This window comes from Ochotona curzoniae, unplaced genomic scaffold (genome assembly GCF_017591425.1).
Source record: "Ochotona curzoniae isolate NIBS_2020 unplaced genomic scaffold, NIBS_Ocur_1.0 contig_3332, whole genome shotgun sequence".
Lineage (NCBI taxonomy): Eukaryota > Metazoa > Chordata > Mammalia > Lagomorpha > Ochotonidae > Ochotona > Ochotona curzoniae.
This window is the reverse complement of record NW_024465816.1, coordinates 1,322,166-1,345,460: the sequence shown is the minus strand read 5'-3', so window position 1 is coordinate 1,345,460 and position 23,295 is coordinate 1,322,166. Positions and strand designations below refer to the sequence as shown.

General features: G+C 44.2%; 1 protein-coding gene across 4 annotated transcripts in view; it reads left to right on the top strand.

Annotated features, from left to right (window-relative positions):
• Positions 1-23,295, top strand: part of FRY (FRY microtubule binding protein) — a 432,396-nt gene that overhangs the window by 336,263 nt on the left and 72,838 nt on the right. For all 4 annotated transcript variants that reach the window (XM_040979819.1, XM_040979817.1, XM_040979818.1 and 1 more), the window contains 8 exons: positions 2,055-2,154; positions 2,458-2,629; positions 8,959-9,215; positions 9,701-9,847; positions 10,939-11,107; positions 12,322-12,412; positions 19,392-19,474; positions 22,611-22,761. In XM_040979819.1, coding sequence (XP_040835753.1) covers positions 2,055-2,154; positions 2,458-2,629; positions 8,959-9,215; positions 9,701-9,847; positions 10,939-11,107; positions 12,322-12,412; positions 19,392-19,474; positions 22,611-22,761 — 1,170 coding nt within the window. The remainder of the gene's footprint in view (positions 1-2,054; positions 2,155-2,457; positions 2,630-8,958; positions 9,216-9,700; positions 9,848-10,938; positions 11,108-12,321; positions 12,413-19,391; positions 19,475-22,610; positions 22,762-23,295) is intronic.

Below are 23,295 nucleotides of genomic sequence, written 5' to 3'. Positions count from 1 at the left end.
CCATGAATTCCACACTCAAACTTCTGCACCTCATTCAGTGCCCTCAGTGCCTGGTGAAGTGTATCAGCAGGAGGGTTTGTCTCCACCTTTTCTGCCTTTAAGCCCCCAATGAAACAACAGTATTTTTCGGTGATCTTTTATGTATAAATATGTTATTGAATCCCAAAGCCTGGAGACAGAGCGGTGGGTCTGGCATCTCTGCTACTGTGGGACTCAGAAAGGAGTTCCTTTCTACTTTTTCAGAGAATTTTGCTTCTAGATACTGCAGTTTGTAAGAATTCCAGATTAGATGGGCTTATAGGGCACCCCCCCCCCCCGTCCTATCCTGGGTTGTCTGCAAGGCTGAGAAGACCCTGGATTAGACTTTCACTTCTTTGGAATCAGACCTGAATAGGGCATGAGCCCCACCCCTCAGCTCTCCGGGATTCCGGTAAAGGAAACGGAGCCAGAGGCATTGGTGAAGCACCTGGCACACAGTGAGCACATGGTCTTGGCCATGCTGTCATGCCCACTGTTGTCCAGGGGACTTCCACAATTACCCAGCAGACGCACTAGCATTTCACTGTGTTTATTTCAAGTAAAAGTTTCAGAGACATAATCATTGTAGACTGCACATAGACAACAGCTATTTTGCAGGGACAGCAAAGCCATGTCTACCAAAACTAAAATGAGCCTTTGGCCCTGAATGGCTTCTTCTAGGCATCTTTGCTAAAGAAACACTTGGTGTTTGTTGCTCTGTGATAGTGGGAAATTGAAATTAGCCTAAATACTGTCAGTATATGTCAGAGGTTGGCTTGCCCAGGACACAGACTCTGAGATGGAAGTGGCACTACAGAAAATGTGTTGAGGAGTGCGCTTGGGGCTGACGTTAACAGAGAAGGAATGGAAGCAGGACCGAGCAGAGGAAAGAAAAACATGATTAGTGCCACGGGGCTAGTCCTGGGTGGCAGGCCTGACTCCCGCTTGGGCAAACTTCTCTGGCGAAAGTCATTTTCAGAGAAGAATTCAGCTCATTCTCTGTCACTAGACTTACTGGCCGGTGGGTTATCATCATAGTAAGATCACGAGTTTTTTAAAGGCTTGTTGTGCTAGAACAAAACTTTTTAAGCAATGTTATTTTCTAGAATTAAATAGTAGCATAGAAACATAAAAATATGTACTATTATATACGTGTATGTTCTATAATATATGATTATATAGAATAGAATTAAAAATAGAAGCCACAGGTTTTTCACCCCCAGAATATCTGAAAATTTCCTGAAATTAACATCAGTCAGTAAGTACCCTCTACATCTAGACCATCATTATTTGTTTTTCCCACCAGCAGTTCTGGATTTATCCTCCCTTTTCTACTGTAAAGAAATACAGTGAAAAGAAGTCATGCTTAAATATCAAGAAAAAAAATTTAATCTCCATATTCCGTTTGGTTGTACTGCCAGGGGCCGCATCATCTAGTCAGTGTATTCCCAGACCCTTGGTGCAAGTCTGCTGGTTAGTTCCTTAGTGTCTTACGGATATGCCCCCTCCCTCAGGTCGCTGATACCCCTGTCCTGATCCAAGCTCCTCATCGATTGCCTTTTGGATTGTTGTCACTCCTTCCACACTTGGGCCCTGCTACCTGTTCTCCCACTCTGCCCTACCCTTTGCACCCCTCCCCCCAGCCTCACCAGCTCTGCATCATTAGTACCTTGTGCTGTATTCCTTATCATTATCTAGCACTTCGTGAATTTGGGTGAGTCCATTGAAAATATAAATCGAATGAGCTGGTGGTGTACACATCTCCTCTCCTCTCTTCTCCACTCATATTTGGTTTTCATCGATCTGTTTGCATCAGATAAACTTTTGTGTTCTTTTACACTGGCGTCATGATAATCCGGTTTAGACAAAAGCAGAGGATTGACTCCAAACAAAAGGCACAGGTGGAAATGGGCCTAGGGATGTCACTGGGATGGAACGGAGATCGTGGTGCCATCTAGAATTTGGGGAGGTGATGATCTATCAGGATTACCTGCCAGGCTTTCTTACGAACTGTGCTGTTTGTGTGTATTTTTTAGGAACTATCCTTTTGACATAGTGACACTGTTGAACCTGGTTCTGTTCAAGGCTTCCGACACCAACAGAGAGATTTATGAAATCTCCATGCAACTCATGCAGGTATGTTTACTGCGGTCTCATTGGCTAAATTCCCACCCTTGAGCAACAGGAGGAAATAATATCTGATTGCTGCCTTTTTTGATACACATTTATTCATTTGTGTTTATCACTGTGGATGTGAAAGGCAGAAAATGAATTTCATAATCTTCTCTAAACAGAGTAATTCATGAATGCTTTTCCTAAATTACCATATTAAAACAGGAATTCATTCATCTTGTAACCACTGACTTGAAAATACAAATATTCCTCAGACTGCCGGCTGATATTTCTCATACTGTTTCTTGTCTTCTTGCCTCTTTGTAGATCCTTGAAGCAAAGCTCTTTGTATATTCAAAGAAAGTTGCTGAACAAAGACCCGGCAGCATTTTGTACGGAACCCACGGCCCGCTGCCGCCCCTCTACAGTGTGTCACTCGCCCTGCTGTCCTGTGAACTGGCCAGGATGTACCCGGAGCTCACTCTTCCACTTTTCTCAGGTACCGCAGAGCAGTCGGCAGTGAGATACTTGAGCGACTCTTCTGTGAGTGTAATTTTAAACGCAAAGTATTTGATGCTATATCCGCAGGTCCGAATGCTTCCAAGCTAAAGCCAGTTACCAGCAGTAACTTTGAAAATGCTTTTTGTCAAAAGTGATCTGAATCAGTTTAGATGTAAATATACATATGACAAGTACAGAGATGCTTAGATCAGTAATTTTACCACTACATATATGTTGCATGTGTATTTCCCATCATACACCATGTATGCCTGCTCAGATAGCTTTTGGGAGTTGATTATGGCAAAGCCTCCATGTTGCTGTGTTACTGGGTTGTGGAGAACTTGATTGGAGCACATCTTAACAAGCAAGCCTCATGAATAACTGCTGAGAATCTGTTCCTAAGGAGTTGGATTTCTCAGTTAACTTCTTGCCTAAGCTCATGTGGCTGTTGGCCTCAGGGCAGATCTTGGTATCTTGAATTCATATTCTTTGACTGTCGGCCTCATATTCACATTCTTTTACTGGCCTTTGTCCAGATCCTCCTCGAACCCCTGCCTCGGACAGCCCTGACTGGAATCCGTCCTTCAGGCTGCAGTCTGCGTTCCTGGGCAAAGCCAGAGATGCACATAACCTCTCTGTTCTGCTGTCCTTGCCTGCCTGTCCCACGTGTAACTGCCTGCAGTAGCAGGTGCCATTTATTGAGCGTCAGTATGCAGCAGGCGCTGCAAGTGTTTTAGGTGCTCACAACCCGTGCGCCCCATCAGGACTGTACCACTGTGGTGAGGACAGAAGCTGTGGAGTGAGGTAGCCTCAGTTCAGACTCTAGCCCAGCCAATCTGACTGTGTGACCTTGGACCTGTCACAGAATCCCTCAACTCTGCAATGATAACCACCTTAGAAGATGTTAGGACCAGCATGAGCTGACAAAATGCAGCTGGCCCAGTGGTAATATGGAATTATCGCCAGCATTACCACCACCATATGTATTTTACAGGTGAAAACTAAGATTTAAAGATATTACAGAATTTACTCAACAAACTGGTGCCATGGTACAGTGGCTAAGGCCACCACCTGTGCTGCCAGAGTCACATGGGGACACCAGTTCATGTCCTGCCTACTCCACTTTCAGTCCAGCTCCCTGCTAATATGTCTAGAAAAGCAGCAGAAGATGACCTAAGTATTTGGGTTTCTTCCACTCATGTGGGAGACCTAGGTAAAGCTCCTGACTCCGAGCTTCAGACCAACATGCACTTCTGGAGAATGAACCAGTATATGGAAGATTCATTCTCTCTCTTTCTCTCTCTCTCTCTCTTTCTTTCTCTCTCTCTCTCTCTCCCCTTTCACACATAATTTTAAAGCATATAAAAATATGTTAGCTCAAGCCCTTATAGCTAGGAAGCAGCCAAACCAGGATTGTTTGTACAACTGTCTTCCTCCATAGTGATTACTATAGAATTAGAACTCTTAAAAAAAAATTCCCCAACCTGTCTTCTTTCATCCTGCCAGCATTCTACAATAACCTCACACACCTCTGAGCAGCGTGCTGGGCCCTCTTGTCGTCCTTGCTTCTCCACATGCTGTCCCTTTGTTGGGAATCCGCCACACCCTAGCTGTAGCCTCCTCAAATCTTCTTTAAGTCCACCTCTTTGCAAACCACTTTCTCTGTCTTGAGCAGTTAGTCCAAACTTGCCTGAAACAGTGAAGAGAGAGAAAATTCTTATTGAATCAATCGATCCTTTTTGGAAACTAAAATTTATCTTTATTTACTCCAACTGAGGTTTGGTCTTGAGGAGAAAGAGTGAATAGAACTGTCTGTCTCATCAAAGGGCCACAGTCGAGTCATAAAGATAACTATGATACCGAATGAGAAGTGCAATTTTTGTAGAACGAGTGTGACATGTAAGAGACAGAATCTGAGGAGCAATCAGTATTGGAGCCGGGGTAAGGTTTCCTGGAGAAGTTGATGTCTGAGCTTTAGTTTGAATGCAGAGTAGGATTGTCAGGGTGGACCATTCCTTGATAGACATTGCAGATCAAGGCAGATTCCAGGTAGAAAGTGGCTCCACCAAGCATTCAGGAGGTGATTAGAGGTCAGTGAGGCTAACAGAACATGTGGGGAGTGGGTGGAACTAGCCATGGTCATGGACGACACATGGAGAGGCAGGTGACAAGCCTTGGAAAGGGTATTTGTAGGTTGGCAATTTTCTGTTGCTGGGGTTTTGAACATCACTCATGAGTTTCAAACCAGAAGAGGGTGAGCCTAAGATCAGCTTGCTTTCTGGCAAATCTGGCTTCAGGGTGTATGTGTCTTGGCAGCAGGGAGTGGAAAGAGGAAAATCTAATGTAAAGAAAAGATACCAGTTAAGAAACAATGACAGTGGGCCCAGTGAGGTAGCCTAGCGGCTCAAGTCCTCACTTTGCCTACACCAAGATCCCACAGGGGCAGCGGTTCTGATCCTGACAGCCCTGTTTGCCATCCAGCTCCCTGCTTGTGCCCCAGGAAAGCAGTTGGGGATGGCCCAAAGCTTTGGGACCCTGCACCTGTGTAGGAGACCTGGAAGAGGTTCCCTGGCTCCTGGTTTCATGTCGGCACAACTCTGGCCATTGCAGCCGCTTGGGGAGTGTGAATCGATGGAGGATCTTCCTCTCTGTATTTCTGACTTTCCAATAAAAATCAATCTTTAAAAAATGAAAAGAAACTGACAGTAACCCAAGGAGGAAGATACTAAATGGACAGGAATCAAAAGCTGCTGGGCCATGCACTAAAGAGAGGGCCTGGTATGATGTCTGGGTGGGGCTGGTGGTGAACACTCACCCAGAGAGCCAGCACAGTGAGAGGAGAGGGTTTAGGGGAAAGCAGACCTTGTGTGTGCAGTGGGGGGTGTTGCGTGGGGACTTGTACTAGACATGCCCGAGCCTAGACTGGCCAGGACACGAGAGAAAGCCGACACCACTAAGCCGACACCACTGCTCCAACAACAAGAAGGTACAGAGCCAAGAGCCCAGGGAGATCAGGGAGAGAGAGAGGACAGTGGGAAGGAATGCTGTACTTAACACTAAGCTCTTTGGGGGCAGGGGGAGTTTTGCTTATTTGAAAGCCAGAGATACAGAGAGGTGTGAAAGAGAGAGCTTTGATCACTGCTTCGCTCCCCAGGTGACCACAACGGGCCAGGCTGGGCCAGGTAGAAACTAGGAGCTCCTGGGTCTCCCACATTGGTGGGAGCCCAAACACTTAGGCCATCCTCTGCTGCCTTACCCAGGCCATCAGCAAGGAACTGGGTTGGAAATAAAGTAGCCAGGACATAAACTGGCACACATGAGGCAGGCCAGCACTGCAGGTTTCGGCTTTACTTGTTATACCACAACACTGACCCTAATACTTAGCTCTTACCAGCTACGCCAAGGTACAGCTAAGGGTTCCAAGAGGGAAAGAAATCATATTCAGAGAGGAAAGAGCCCAGCCAGGAGGTGGGTTTCCTAAAAACCTAGAGAAAAGTGAGGATTTGGGAGGGAATGGACATGCCACATCTTCAATGCACATCGCCTTCCAGGAATTGTGTAACGATGACCCTCCACGTCTCAGTCCGTTGGTGAATGTGTGTTTTTCTCTGGAAGGAGGCAGCAGAAGTCGAATTGCATTGAGTGAGACAGGAGCAAGGAGATTCCTGGAGCTGGGAGACGCCCATCAAGTGGGAGAGAGGAGATAGATAACCTAGCATGTTTAACAAGATAAGAAACTCGAACGATGAGTTGCAAGCAACTTCAGCCTACACTCTGAGTTTACCTTTTGGGCATTTTGACTTATGAGTAATACCTTTCCAAAATAGCAAGGAAAAATTAAGTGGTTTTAATGGATTCACACCTGTTGCTTTTTATGTCCTTTACTCTTCCAAGCCCTGTGGTAAGTGGGTTTTTTATGGTGCATCATTTCGGGTGACCTGATTACCCTAAGCAACAAGATAAGTTATTCAGGTCCCGCTCAAAGGAGGCAGCAGGTGCATCGGGCAGCCCACTGACACCAAGCATGCATTTTCTTGTTTCTGAAGACACCAGCAGGGGTGTTGCTCACAGGACCTTGGCATTGGCTTTTCCTTTTTTCACTTCCAGAATGCCTCTGCTTAGGATGATGTCTCAAAGAGACATCCTTAACCCTTTCTGGTCTCGCATCTGAGAGACAAGGTGTCAGAACATGTAAGCAGTGATAACCCAAATATGTCCTTGCATTAGAAGGTGACTACTGCTACAAAAGAAAACCTATAGATTCTTACACCAGTTTAAATACGGTGTCATTTGTCCTATATTCACTTGCCCCAAAATTGTCTTCGTAACTTGTTTCCTTCATGTACTAAGACTTTGCTTATTCCACTGAGCCTTGCACAGAGTTGCCCCTAGAAAAATACCCCAAATCTTGGAATAACAAAGCCATATGCTTAAGGAATCAAGTAAATTTTGTTTTGTTTTTTTTCCACATTTATTTCTTTTTTTATTGTTATTAACATTGTATTATGTGATACAATTTTATAGGCACTGGGGATTCCCCCACCCTCCATACCCTCCCCCATAGTGGATTCCTCCACCTTGCTGCATAACCACAGTTCAAGTTCAGTTGAGATTCCTTCATTGCAAGCATATACCTAGCATAAAGTCCAGCATCTTATGTCCAGATAAGTTCAGTGGCCCTTGGGAGACCTCTCTGGTCTGAAGGTAGAGCTAACAGAGTAAAGTTCGGTCAGTTAAAACCCCAACAAAACTCAGCATCATATACAACATTATGGAATTAATTGCCATAGTATTGAGTAAACAATATGTTAAAAATAATGCAAGTTCAATTCTTCAAAACATCTGGGTTGAGACAGTATCAATGATAGGTTCAAAAAATAACAAACAACCAAACAAAAATTACAGGTTAAATCAAGGCAAGCATGTGGTATCTAACCTTTTAATGCTAAGGGAAATGAGCGAATCAAGTAAATTTTGAAATGGTCTGTTTAAGACCTAACAGCTTAGTTCTTTCTGATTATTATAAAGAACATCAAAATATTGTTTTTTTTCTTCCAAATAAATTTAATTCTGACTTTCATTTTAAGAAAAGGGGAGCGGTTCGGTGGGTTATTTGAGTGTAATTTTGACACATGTGGTGTTTTGGTTGTTTATTAACCATGAGCACCCCTAGTGAGGGAACATGCCACACTAGATAATAACAAGTGTGTGAGACCAAGCGTTCTAATTTCCCAAAGGGTAGAAGTTTCTTCTCTAGACATAAGGAGGTAGATGACTTCACAGCCTACTGCATACACCCAGAGCTATGCTTCCATGTCTGTGGGCACTGTGATGAGATTACAAAATGAAATGCTGAGGGCAGTGAAATCAGGCAGAGGTGCTCGCAGTGGGAGTGATGGTGAAATGACTGGGCCGCAGGAATGGATGCTCCCCTTTGGATCTGCTTACCGCACACAGTGGCAGGCAGCCCTTGCAGGCACCTTCCACCTGTCCTGCAGTTTTTAGTAGATGCCCAGAACGGGGCTTGTTTCATCGCTGGATTAGTGGAAAGATAATAACCGTCTCCAGTATAATCCTAAGCACACTGACAGCCTGCTGAGAGTGCGCTAGCCACAGTATGGTTATGGCTTTAGTAAAAATTTTTGTTTATGCATGCATGATTTATTTTTACATGAAAGGCAAAGATGCAGAGAAAGACCCAGACAGAGACCTTCCATCCACTGGTTCACTCCAGACTGCGGCCAGGAGCTCAGAACTCAACCCAAGTCTTCCCCATGAGAAGCAGGGCCCCAAGGACTTAAGCCGTGGAAGCAGAACCAGAACTCAAATCTTCAGGATACAGGCATCCCAGGGAGCACCTGGACTGCTATGCCAAATTTCTGCTCCTGTTATTATGCAGCATAGTCCTCATGTGAACCCCCCTGGGAGACCCAGGAGACCCCGTTTTAGACAAGGATTCCGAGGAGCCCATAATCCCTGCAGCAATGTGTGACACACATGGACACACACACTTGCCCTTTTGGCTCCAAGTGCCCTGTTTTGTCCGCCCTAATGTGCCGCCCTCACTAGCAGTGGATTTGAACTCATGCAGCCATCCTGCTCACTCCACTCCCGCCACGCTGGTGCTTGTCCTTGCTGTGCTGTGGCCCTTTCCCATGCCGAGCACTAGACATGTAGTGACAGGCTTGAGGACAAGGCTTGGTCTGAGAGTTTGGTGGCCTAAGGTTTCAGAAACCTGCTTGCAAACAGAAAGAACTCTTCTGTTGGCAAGTGGGTGTTCACAAGTTGGGATAACACACAGCTCCCCATTTTTACACTTCTCTGTAGAGGTCAGCCAGCGGTTCCCCACGACACACCCCAAAGGACGCCAGACCATGCTCACCTACCTGCTGCCTTGGCTGCACAACATCGAGCTGGTAGACAGCAGGCTCCTCCTCCCTGGCTCAAGCCCCAACAGCCCGGAGGATGACGGCAAGGACCGGGAAGGAGAGGTGACTGCTTCTCAGGGGCTCAAAGGGAATGGCTGGGGCTCACCGGAAGCCACATCGCTGGTCCTCAACAACCTCATGTACATGACGGCCAAGGTAAGCTCAGAGCCCCGCATAGCAGGGCTACATCACCAGAGAATGCCCCGTCTCAATAAGACTCTATACTGCAAACCCAGGCAACATAGGATTCACACACCCCAGGGTACAGGGTAGGAATGATTGCATGGTGTGGTTGCCCAGTATTGTGGGTGTCTTTAGTGCCACTGAACTTTGCATGTGAAATGGTTAGGATGGCAAATGTTGTGGCATGTGCTTTTTATCAGTTTTTTTTTTTAAAGCCTAGCATTTAAAAAAAAAAAATCTCCTGGAGAGCCATTATACGTGTGTAATTTGCACATTTTAATTTGCCACCTGCTGAAAATGGCATCTTCCTGATGACTGACCCTGTCTTCCTGTGTCTTGGGATTTTTTCCCGAGACAGACATGACGTTCAGAACTACTTACCATCCTGCATTTGTGCACCCTTTCATTTTTCACCTGGGTCTCTTGGTCTGGTGTTGATGTCGTGTGCCGTGCTGCAGTATGGAGATGAGGTCCCGGGGCCTGAAATGGAAAATGCTTGGAACGCGCTAGCCAACAATGAGAAATGGAGCAACAACCTAAGGATCAGCCTGCAGTTCCTCATCAGCCTGTGTGGGGTCAGCAGCGACACGGTCCTCCTGCCTTACGTAAGAGTCCCCCACGCTTCAGGCTGTGGTCATGGTGGGCGGGTGGGAGGGCTCCTGTGTGCACCTCCCCAGTTAGAATATACTCTTTGTTTCATTGTAAAAGAAGGAGATGGCCTTGTCCACTCATCTCTCCTGAGCTCACATGAATGTTCCCCTCTGTGCCCGCTGCCCGAGATGCAGGGTACACATACAAGGGACACGTTTGCCATCCCCTTGCTTTATGCCTCGGGATGCAATAACCTGGAAATGAAGGAATGGGTATTTTTCTAAGTTACCGAAAGTTGACTTCTCTGAACATTGGACCCATTATGGCAGAGGCAGTAGGGAACAGTTTATGTGATTAATATAAATGCTCTTGAACTGGACTACAAAGGCAAGCAAGTCCTCAGGATTTCCTCTTCAAATCCAGACAGCAGAAGAGAAATGTCGACAGAGGAGAGTTCTCCTGGGATGTCCGGTATTTGCTGTCTCTATTTAAAAGTGATAGGATCAACAGAATAGCTGCATGTTTAAAAGCCCAAGTGCACCAAGTCTTTCTGTTTCCTTGTTTGCATGAGAGAGTTCATGCCTTCCTGGTGTTTGGAACTACCTAAAGCCTCACAGGGTTTCCACTTTGTAGGTCAGGCTAGGGGACGTACAAGGCTTTAATCCACAGGTATGTTTAAAATCTCAATAGAAACAACCAAGACTCATTCGTTTCCAAGGAAGAGGATAGCAGGGGACTGGATGCCGTTTTGAACAAAAGCAGCTTGTTGTTTTTTTCCCAGGGTTTGTGCTAATAAGCATGTCTTCTCCAGATAGCACATTAGATGGCAGTTTTAAAGTCAGGTGGAATTGACGTACTCCATAAAGGAACTTTTTGAAAATGAAACCATTAGAAAGGATGGGGCCTTGAACAATACGCTTGTCTGATGTAAATGCGCAGCAAGGTGATTGTGGGGCGCATTGCTCGGTTCCTCCCGGGGTGGCTCAAGAGGAGCATCAGGATGACAGCTCCTGGTCGTGAGCAGCTTCCCTAGATGAACGAATGGGTCCCTAGCCGAGCATTCTCGTGGACTCTGGGAAATGTGGCTTGTTCTCTTTCTGCTCAGATTAAAAAGGTGGCCATCTACTTGTGCCGTAACAACACCATCCAAACCATGGAAGAGCTTCTGTTCGAGCTGCAGCAGACCGAGCCAGTGAACCCCATTGTCCAGCACTGTGACAACCCGCCCTTCTACCGCTTCACGGCCAGCAGCAAGGCCTCTGCGGCGGCCTCAGGTGGGCAGAGACCAGCTGCCTGGGTAGATGTCCTGGCACAAGGTTCACTTTTGGGGAAAGGAGCACTGGGCTGTGATCTCGTGTAACTCTGCTTCTTTCCTGGGTACTCAGTTGTTTCAGCGATGTTGTGGGCACCTTGTAACTAGAACACTTAGCATGTTTGTGTAGTAATGAAGTGATCTCTTTGGATGACCAAGAATCAACGACACACTCCAGTGCCGTGGTAGAAGTTGACTTTATGCTGATCTGCCCCTTAGCATTCCCTGTTTTTATATGTCTGAGGGGTTCCATTGGCTGATACTCTTAATTTTGTCAACCACACTGGCTTGAGCATCTTTATCCCGACAATCCAAAATCTGGAACTTTTGGGAAACCTATATGACACCTTAAATTCAGTGTGTTCAATGTATACAAGCTGTTTTTCATGCATGGAATTATTGGGCCATGTGTATAAAGTGTATACTAGTATTTAAGAGGGTTCATAGGAAAGTGGAATTCAAGAATCTTTGTAAAAAAAATTTGGAAATCCATGCAGATTTTTTAATAATATCCATTTTTATATAAAACTTAAGTGATTTTGATGTACGTTAGACAAGATTTCCCTTCCCCAATATGCAAATATTCCAAAATCCTAAAAAGAAAAAATAAAACTCAGAAATCCAAAGCACTCTGGTCCTGAGTATTCTGGGAGAGGGGTCCTCAACCTGTATAATCACTCTGAAAAACTGGGTACGTCAGCATCCTTTCACCACAAGCATACCGGCCAGCCCCCTGGGACTGTGCTGCCCCGGCCTGACTCCCCCAGGCTCTGTGTGCTCTCTTTGCCCTGCCCTGCTGCCGGAGCAGTGTTCCTACTGGGAGGCTTAGAATTCAGAAGTCTGGCAATTTGCACTTGCTTCACCAGCATTAGCTGCATGGCTCCTGGACCCAGAAACCCTAAGGCAGCTCACAGCAGGGCACCCACTGAGCCCCTCACCTAAGTAACCTAAGGAAGAGGTTTCAAAGGTCCCAACCTCCCTTTGGAGAGGAGCTGAGGAATTGGGTTTGATCGTAACAGGTGTCTGGGATTCTCCAATTTGGGTGGTACAAGCTTAGAAGGTTGTTTAGAATGTCTGAGAGTGCACACAAGATCCAAGGAAGCTCTACAATAGGGGGAGTTTACAGGGAGTCTGAGACTTGTCTTTCTCTAAGGGTCTCTCTTATCCCATCTACAGGAACCACTTCCAGCAGCAACACGGTGGTTGCTGGCCAGGACAGTTTCCCAGACGCCGAGGAGAGCAAGATACTGAAAGAATCTGATGAAAGGTCAGTGCGTGCATTCCACTGGCTGTCTGGTACGGCTGGCAGCAGCCGTCACTACCAAGGCATCAGAATGTGTCTGTTGGGTTTCCAAAAGTTCACACACCCGCTAAAAACCGCCTTAGTTCTTAGAAATACAATCTGACTTTCCAGCTCTACTCTACGTCTGTAAAGATAACAGCTTCTTCCCTGCGGAGAAGATGAATAGGAGAAGGGATGCAGACCCAGTGGCTGAACCCACAGGTCCACTCGTAAGAACCCCTAGTTGTCATGTAGTGGGCATGGACCTTCGGGAATTAGAGGAGACTGCCACGGAAATTTTCAAAGCTGATTGTTGGCTAATTTCCTAGGGCTAGAGTGGCTGGCTGAGGCAAGCTCTTTAATTGGTCCCTGTTCTTTTTGACTCTCTTCTTTGTCCCATCTCAGCTAACCAAGAGCACGGTCTGCCTTTTCTGACTCAACAAAGCCTCCGCTCCATTGTTTTTCACTCCTTAAGGGTAATATTTCTCTTGCCCCCTTACCTGTCTTCTCATTGCCTACGGACCACTCATCAGTGTATAAAATCTGGCTTAAACTAGTTTCTATTGATTGGAAAGAGCACGGAGGCAAACCAAGAATGGAAGAAAAAGGCCTTGCATGTGAAAGTAAGGACCATAAGGGGGCTCCTCGGGGCACTGGCACCTGCTTGGCAGAACCTCTTACAGTGGAAAGTAAAGAGAGCTCTTTCCCTTAAGAGAGAGCGACAGGGAGAATATTCAGTGAGTCCAGTAAGGAAGCCAATCACTTCGGCCAGAAGGCTCCACAGTGCTTCCTGGCTCCCTCTTGGATTTCTTCCAGAACCCTGGAGCCCAGCAGGAGCTGTGTGGGAGCTTCCCTGATCCGGGACTGGCTGGTCTCTGGAGTCCCCAAGGCTCATTCTCTGCCCTCCGCTTCAGGGTCCTAGGCTGCTGTGGGACCTTCAGGCCCAAGAGCATCCCTAAGCACTTCCCTTCAGCCTAAAAAGCTCATTCCCAAAGGCCAGTGAAGTGCATCCCTTGTCCCTTTGTAGTTCTCTAATAAAAGCCTTTCATTCCTTCTGTCTGAGAAATGAATAAAGCTGTCCATATGTCATGTTCAGTGTGAGGTTACTAAGTAGTATGTTCCTTTTTAAATCTGTATTCACTGCTTCTGTAGACAGCTACCTTATGGTTAAAAAAATCACATTATTTCTCTAAAGATATTTCTACTTTCTGATCATTGACTGCTCTAGTCTGAGATTCTCATCTGAATTTTGGGTAGAAAGGCAGGCTCTCTTTGCCTCTATTTACAACCTGTTCCCAGGGTTTCTTTAGGACCAGAGCTGTAAGTGTCATAACCAGCTGGCCCTGGCACAGGAAGCAGGCTTTCTCTGTGATAACAAGGTTGGCTCCGCTCTGCTTCTCCCTCCCCTCTGCTGGCCCTCCAGAGGCCTGGTGCAGGTTTCCACACTAACTTTTTATACACATTCATACTCATCAGATTAGTTAATACTGAGCATGCCAGCGTACTTACAAAAGGCTTTGGAAAATGGAATTAAGAGATATGTCTGTTTTAGTGCAAAAAACAATTTTGAAACCCGTGTCTGTGAGGGCATGTACAAAAAGTTCACGGAAAGGCATAGTATCAACAAAGCTTGCATGGTTTTCAACAGTGGAGGCACCAAAAGAAACATATCTGTTAGTTTGATTTTCCCACAAGTGTTTGAAGTATCTCTGTATCTACTTATTTACCTATAAATGTATTGATTGATTTTGTGTTTGTCAATGTACATATATATACAAATATGTGTGTGAAAGTATGTACATATACATATATAAACATATATATGTGCATGTTTGTGGATATTCTACCCAAAGGATTTCGCCATTCCTCTGATGCTAATCTCTACCCAGATTATTTCTTCATCCTGTTAGAGAAGGGCCTGGAGGAGGATGCTGCTTGGCCTTAAAAACTACCCAACACTCCTTAGGATCTAGCTCAAAAAGCAAAGGAGAGGGCTCACCGTCAGTCTGTCCTTCCTCCCTGCCTGGGTCTCTGAACACAATTCCAACCTGACGTCCTCCACAAGCTGTTGAGCAGCTAGGAGAGCACAGCAACCCCAGGCAGATGGAAAGCTCCATTGTAGAATTCTTCTGTCACCCTGCGTTTGGTCCTGACTGGGTGATATTTGAGCTGTGCTCATGCCATTTGTAACTTCATGTTCATCAACGGAGGTGTGATTAAAGAACTTCTTTAAAACGAATCACTTTATCATTTTTCTAATGTCCTAGCTGCTAGTCTGATTTAGATTATTGCACTGCCCATTTCGTATGAAAACTACCAGGTGTGCTAGGTATCCTGTTTTAGGAATTCTCAAAGCAATAGTCCCAAAGACATGATGGTAAAGAATGTTTGAAGTGTAAGTTTGCAGGTGCCATAAGGGGTAGGGGAGGTATCATGCTCGGTGCAGGTGTTAAGATACTACTTGGAATACTGGCATCCCATACTCAAGTGCCAAGGTTCAAGTCTTGATGATGCTTGATTCCAACTTCCTTCTGTTGCGCCCTCTTGGAAGAAGCTCATTATGGCTTAAGTAATTGGATCCCTACCACACTTAATATAGTCCCAGACTGAATTCCTCACTCCTCGGCCTGACCCTGACCCTGACCCCACTACTGCAGGAACTTGGGAGATCTCTGTCTATCTGTACCTCTCTGTTTACCTTCCAGATAAATAATATTTCTAAAAACAAAACGTATCTGGGAAATAATGGCTCTATTAACAGTCAGAAGAAAAATTACTGCAAACATCTAAGAAGTGAATAAACCAAGGTTATGACAGTATATTACATTTCTGTAATGCAGCAATTCCGATCACTGGCGCAATGATCCAAGATTATTTCCCTGGGACAGTAGTCAACTTTATAGTGCATCCAGGACTTTTTAAAATTTCACTTATTATTATCATCATTATTATTATTTTATAACACAGTTCCATAGACCCTGGGATTTACCATACCCTATCTTTAGTCCTCTCCCCTTCACTGAGTTCCCCCTGTATTTCTATAGCATACTTCTTCATAAACAGTCTTGTGTCCATCATTGAGGGCATGGACAAATGGCAAAGAGTCCAGCATCCTATTGTCAAACAGTTTCATCGAGAATCCATCTTTGGTCTGAAAGTAGAGATGCATACTGCATTGTATCCTCACATCTGGATATGATAATCTCCATTACACAGTGACTATACATCCCTTAAATGAAAAGCCAAAATACAAAATCAACAACAGGAAGAAAAAGAAATTTACAAAGCCATGAAGTTAAATAACATGCTACTAGATATGATAGTCTCCACTATTCAGTTACTATACATCCCCTTAAATGAAAAGCCACAAAACAAAATCAACAACAGGAAGAAAAAAGAAATTAACAGTGCCGTGAAGTTAAATAACATGCTACTTGTATGACTAATATGTTGCTGAAGAAATGATAAAGAAAATCAAGAACCTTCTTGAAGAAAATGATGCTACTATATGATCTATGAGTCACAGGATGTGGTTAAGAACCTGCATTTTTTTTAACATATTCATCACTCAATACCATGTCAATTAACTCCATAATGCTGTAAATTGTTATTGAGGTTATGGTGGGGCTTTTAAGTAGTCGGGATGATATTCTGCCAGTTCAGCCTTCAGACCAGAGATGATCTCCCCAAGAAACAGTTGAATTTATCTGGACAGTAAGATGCTGGACTCTATGCTTGGTATATGATTGCAATGAAAGAATCTTGACTGGATTAGAGCTGTAATACTGCAACTAGGTGGAGGAATCCACCATGGGGGCAGGATACGGGGAGGGATTGGGGGAATCTAAGAGCCTATGAAACTGTCACAAAATGAAACGTAATCAACAAAAAAAGGACTTAATGAGAAAGTTTTGAAGAGATGAAATTTTAAAAAATCAAAATCCATATGATATTGTTTCTGCTGATCTTTATTGGTGAAATGTCTCTTCTAGACAACAAATAGATGGGTTTTGTTCTTTTAATTCAGTCTACTAATCTATGATGTTTGATGAGTTTAAGCCGTTTACATTCAGGGTTAGCATGAATGAGTAAGGTTATTTGATCCTGTCATTTTAGCAATTGGTTATTCATTGATTTAGCCTTCTGTTATTTTACTGGATGTTCTTCACATTTGCCTTTGGTTTTAGTGAGTGCTATTCCTTTTCTCTGTCAAGAGAACATCTTGAAGTATCATTTGTATGGCAGGTTTGGAAGATACAATCTTTTAACTTTTCTTTACTGTGGAAGAATTTTATTTCATTTTCAAAAACAGGAAAGTTTTGCTGGGTATTTTATCCTAGGCCAACAATTTTTGCTTCCAGAATCTGGAATATGTCTCTCCATTCACTTCTTGCCTGTAGAGTTTCCTGTGAGAGATCTCCTGTGAGTTTAATTGACATTCCTTTATATGTCAGTTGATTTTTTTCACATGCACATTTAAGGATCTTTTCCTTATGTTCAATTGAAGAGAGCTTCAGTATCATATGCCGTGGTGAAGATCATTTTTGATTAAGACTTTTGGGAGTTCTGTGCCCCTCCTGGATCTTGTTTCCCAATTCTTTCTCCAGATTAGGGAAATTTTCCTTATTATTTCATTAAATACATTTGTAAACCCAGCTTCTCTTCCTGCACCTTCCGGGACTCCCAGAACTCTTATACTTGGCCATGTAATAGTGTCTTTCAGTTCTTCAGTACTTTTCTAGCTTGACCCAGCTCTGCTTCCAGCTTTTTGTTTGTTTCCTCTTGTTGGCAGGAAATATCCTCCAATTCTGAGGTTCTTTCTTCTGCTTGCTTCATTCTATTTTGGAGACTCTCCACTGTACTTCTAGTTTGCTCCACTGTATTCTTCATTTCTGATATATCAGCTTTCATTTGATTCATTTCCAGTGTGACATATTCCTTAAATTCTTTGAACGTCTGTGTTACATGCTTCTTGTCATTGATAAGAAGTTTTATACACGTGTTTTGAATTCTGTATCCCCCATTTTCTTGATATATTCCTCAGTGAACTCTAAGGTTGGCAAAGGGTTTTGCTCCTTTGCAGAGGAGTCTTCAGTAATTTTCATTGTATCTTTGCCTCTTCTTTTGCTTGCTCATGGTCATTGTAGTTCTGGCTTCAGAATCTTCTCCTTGGGGCAGGTTTCTAAGCTGTGAAACCCATAGGTCTACAGTACGATGTTACTTATTGCACTTGGTACATGGCTCTTTGTTTGCAGTCACTTGTGTCACTCCAGTGAGTTCCAGGTCTGGGTTCTTATGTTAGATTTCCACCATGGTCACTGTAGCCCCAGCTCCTGGATCATCAGTTTCCACCTCCTGTGATATCGTGCTGAGGCTGCACTGTTTTCTCTACAACCTTTCTCTCACTTTCGGTTGGAGCAGATCCCAGGATTAGGGACACACTAGATGGCCTATATAGCTGGGTTGTTGGTGGTGGTGATCTTGCTGGAACCTGTTAGCTGTTAGGTGAGGGCCACATGGACCTATTTTGAGTTGTAAGATTTCAAAGTTATTATTTTCCCTATGGGACCCATGTAATGCACTGAGCTCAGTGAGTGTACTCCCAGTTCAGCACATATGGAGCTCACTGTTGTCTCTGCAGTCTTAAAGCCTTTGCCACACCATACAAAATGGCACCTGATGTGCCACTACTTGAGTTCTTGGTCTGCTGGTCATCAGGTCTAAGGGCTATCCGGACCTGTCTTGGGTAGAAACTGTAGGATGCCACGTTGTTGCAGTTCACTGAGCCAGAAATGAATTCACTGCCAGCTCAGTGCATGCACAGTCCTGTCCCATAGCCTTTGCCCTCTTAAACAAAATGGCATCTCTTATGTAGATATCTAAGTATGACATTTTTGGGTCATAATAGTTATATGCATGCTGTATATCATCTAATACAAATAAATATGTGCCTAACAATACACCTACATGTCCTAGGCCACAGCCGTGCCCTGTCTTCTCAGTAGTTGGATGATAAATATGCTATTGATTCTCAAAAGCCTGAAAATAAGGCCTTCTAGAAAATCTAGATAGAAGCATAAGAAATAACACGTTAGAATTGGATGTTGGTTTGCAGTTTAGGAAATGTGCTTGTATCATTTGATTCTTGCTGAAAAAGAAATCGATAAATAAAAGCTGAAGTTTTATTCTTTTCTGGAAAGAAGGTAACCAAGCAAGTGAAGGTTCTTGGTCATGGTTGAAGATCCAGTGAAGAACTTGGTCAACTTGTCCTAAAAGTCACATGTTCTGCCCTATCAGAAGAAGCACGGCACTGCAGGTGTCTCTGCAGCGCCCCCTACCTGTCCTTGACAATGGACAAATGATTTATACTTACGCGACCACAGTGTCTTTGTTTGGAAAGTAAATAATGCTTATCTTGTAGATGCATGAGCAGAATAAATAATATGGCAAATATGAAGATATTTAATCTTTCTTCTTCTACTTTTGGATTCCTTCTTACAAAGCCACAAGACACATCAAGCTAGAGCCTTTGGTTGTATTACACATGTATACAACTGCCACCTTTCCCCGAAAACTCAGAATGTGAAGCTGGGTAGAGTCTAAGACTTATGAAGAAATTGTCTTTGTGTCTTCCAGTTCTATCTGTTTTCACTTGCTGAGGCATTCGGCAAATATTTATCGGTCACCTGTCATGTTCCGTGCTGTGTGAATAAGGAAATCTCATGATTCAGCATGAGGCCCATTTCCATGTTACGGTTTTTCCTATTCAGTCAACAAGTTAGCCATGACATTTTGTGGTTGAACAGGTGTGACCATTGACTCTCAAATAGGAAGATGCTTGGGGTACAGTTGTTACAATGTTTTTTAGTCGTCAGAATTAACCAGTAAGCAGGAGTATGTTGATGCATTGCAGCAGGTGCAGGATGCACATTGATATTTCATGTGGTTGCTCTTGTCTTTGCAGGTTTAGCAATGTCATCAGGGCCCACACCCGCCTAGAATCCAGATACAGCAATAGTTCTGGAGGATCCTATGACGAAGACAAAAGTAAGTACCAAGGGGCTGGGGGCTTCCGGAGTGAATGCATGTGACTGGGTGATGGGAAACTAGGATTTTGATCATTCTAGTTCTAATTACTAAAAGGGACCCCTAAGTATTTAATTCCCATTTAATCCAGCTATGCAAATCAACATACATCAGCAACTTAAACATTTTAAAAAAAGCCAAGAGGTAAACAAATCAAAACTAAAAATTCAAATTATTACCCAATCCTCCCAATCCCATGTTCACATATTCTTGCCATGGTTCCCTGGCGATGCCATTGGGTAGAGGCAGGTAGGATACTGTTGATTTAGAGAGCAAATACTGTGGTTCAGTTTTTCTGCCTTACATGGGAGTGGGTATAACCTTTAAGCTTTGTGACTCTGCCTGCTCAGGACAGGATCTGATTGCACACTGAGTCTCGCAGTGCTGTCATCTCAGTAGCTGAGTGAACGCTGTGCTAAACTGGGAGATGGCTTTGTTCCAGTAATTTCTTTGTACTTTGAACAAGTGGGAAAACGAAAAGGTCAGTGCACACTCATTGATTCTGTGCAAGCCATGGATGGTTTCTGTGGATACACAGCAAGTGTAGGGAATTAGTTGGTCATGAGTTACAGAAAGTCTGAAACCAAACAAACACTCCCCATGATATTTAGATATGCTAAGGAAATCCATTAACTGTACTGTGGAATTAATTGTACTTCATTTCATTCCAAATGTGGTGGTGTCTTAAGGGTTAGATTCATATTGTAGGGCTTTTTTTATTATTACTTTTATTGGAAGATCAGATATACAGAGAAGAGGAGAGAGAGAGAGGAAGATCTTCCGTCTGATGATTCACTCCCCAAGCAGCCACAACGGCCGGAGCTGAGCTGATCCATCCGAAGCCTTGAGCTCGGAAACACTTCCAGGTCTCCCGTGAGGATGCAGGGACCCAAGGCTTTGAGCTGTCCTTGACTGCTTTCCCAGGTCACAAGCAGAGAACTGGATGGGAATTGGGACCACTGGGATTAGAACTGGCGCCGATATGGGATCCTGGCACATGCAAGGCAAGGACTTTAGCTGCTAGGCCACCACACACCAGGCCCTGTAGTTTTTATTTTGAATGACTTCCTTTTTATTAAAAATGTTCAGTGTCTGGTGAAAGCTAAGTAATCCCATGACTCTATATTATAGATGCCCTTGCGATGCCACCTATTGCATAGACAGGCAGTTTTCCGTCATCCCAGATAACAATGAAAGGAGCATCTAGAATCCAAATGTAATTTTTGCCATCTAGGTCTGGTTACTAACTCTGCCCCTCTAGACCTGTTTACTAGAGCCATCGTTACTCATTTCTCATTGTGTTAGAAACCACCAACAATCGACTTTTGAGGATAACGCTGACTTGACCCACCAGAATTCCCTTAGCTCATTTCCCTAAGCAGGAAGGCTTTTCTAGATTCTAGTGTGTGGCATGGCTTGAATCCTGAATTGGCATGATAGAAGGATTCTCTTCTGCCAGCTCTGACACCTAATAAGATCAGAGTTGTACCCTGGACCCAACAGTGTTGAGCCAGCCAAGCACACATAATGACCTTTTGGTCAGCAACGGACTGCAGCTATGACGGAAACTGCCTCACATTGCAGGTGTGTGGTAGGCAGTACCATTCTGGTTTGTGTAAGTTTATAATATTTGCACAACACAATCACACAAGACACGTTTCTCTGAATATGTCCCTGATATTAAGCAGTACATAATTGTACGTCTTAATACCTTTCAGAAGTGCAACCAAGAGATGGGGGAGGGAAACTAAAGATGATGTAATACATCCTTCACTTTACACCTGTCCCAAGGTTAAGCCAGCTTGTCTTAAGACCTAGACCTTGGTCACTATCAAGTGGCTCCCAGTGAAATTACTTACCTTGAATGTCGCAATATGAGAGCATTAAAAAGAAGTAACTCCTTACTGCTATACTTATTTGAAAAAGTGTTGATGAAGTTCATTCATTTAAAAAAAAAAATTATTGGTTCCCCACCATGGACCAGGAACTGTAGTGGTGCTTAAAGAACAACAATGCGCAGAATAAAATCTTTACTCTCTTGGAGCTAGCTTGCACTGCTGTGAGGGGAGGTGGTGCCGGTGAACTGGCTATCCAGCTAAGAGAGGAAATTTGAGGCTGAAGCAGATTAAGAGGTGATATGGAAATGAATTTCAATACAGTAGTCAGAGCTTCTGGGGTGAGATGACAGGGATCCGAGTGAAGTAGAGGAACAAGGCAGCATTTGTGCAAGAGCATTTCAGCCATAGGGAACGATATGACCACCCTGAAGCTGTTCAGAAACTGGCCTGAACACAGAACAGCAAGGAAGCCCGGATGACTATGTATAGAAGATTAGCTACAAGAGAACAGGGCCAAGCCAGGTGAGTCCTCAAAGGCCATGGTGTGGACTTGAGAGTTCATCTGGAGGATAAAGGGAAGCTTTTAGATAGTGTTGAATAGAGGGATACAACTAAGCTATCTTGGAAGGATTGCTCTGTAGGTCATAGTCTGCAGGGGCAAGGATAAGAGTAGGAAGAGAAGAAAGAAGCCCTTGCAAGAACCCTTGTTGTGAAAGGGTGGTAGCTGAAACCAGAGGAATCCTGAGGGCGGGGGGGCTAGTGGGCACATGGACATGCTTTGAAGTAATAAATTATTGAATATGATGATTACAGTAAGATATTTAGCCTGGGTGTCCCCTCTAAACAATAAGGATCATAATAATAGGTACCTAATTATTGTACTGTGTATACTTAAAATGCATAGAACAGTGCCTAATGTTAGGACTTTTATTGTAATTTCTACTACTGTCATCATCACTATGATTATGATTGGCTGTGAGATGTGGATGGGGGCTCAGGCTCCTGAAGTGCACAATTGTGTTTCGCTTCAGTGAGAAAGCTGGAGCAGCAGTTTGTGCAATGCTGGGCATTCAGATGAGTTGCTATTTTTCTTTGCTGTATAATAAATGCTATAAATTAGTAAGCAAGTAATGATTAATCAAGCAATTAGCTAAACAAGTCTTTCTAACTCATCTGATTATTTGTTACAGATATGCATTTTTAAGGTTCTGAAAACACCAAAAAGGAAAAATGGAAATCTTGTCTCTTTTGCCCTGCAGATGATCCGGTCTCTCCCTACACGGGCTGGTTGTTGACTATTACCGAAACCAAGCAGCCCCAGCCCTTGCCGATGCCCTGCACGGGAGGGTGCTGGGCACCCCTGGTTGACTATCTCCCAGAGACCATTACACCCCGGGGGCCACTCCATAGGTAAGCTGCATGTGGCAGTGGAGGGAAACAGACAGTGAGGCAGAGAAACTACCGTTCCCATCAACGCAAAGGGAATTTTAGTAGGACTTTGTGTGAGAGCTGCCAGCATGTTAGCAGAGCTTGGCCAGCTGTGTACCCCTGTGCAAAGCTGCCTTGTGGGACACTGAGTTTTTCCTTGGTGTCCTCTTGATGTGGATATTTATTCTGTAATGCTTTTAAGACTGTAAACAACTTGGAGACTGTCTTCAATGTCTCCATCACTTGGCTCTTAGTAAACTCCCCATTATGTGATCAGCTAAACCAATGTATCTTTTACTTACGGGACTCTATGATCTGTCAGAATTTAACCTTGGAGCGGCTGATGCCATGGTGTAGCAGGTACAGCCACCACGTGTAACACCGGCATCCGACATGAGTGCCGGTTCAAGTCCCAGCTGCCCTACTTCCAATCCAGCTCCCTACTAATGAACTGGGAAGATGGTAGCAGAGAGCCCAAGTGCTTAGGCCCCTTCAGCCAAAAGAAAGACCAGCAAG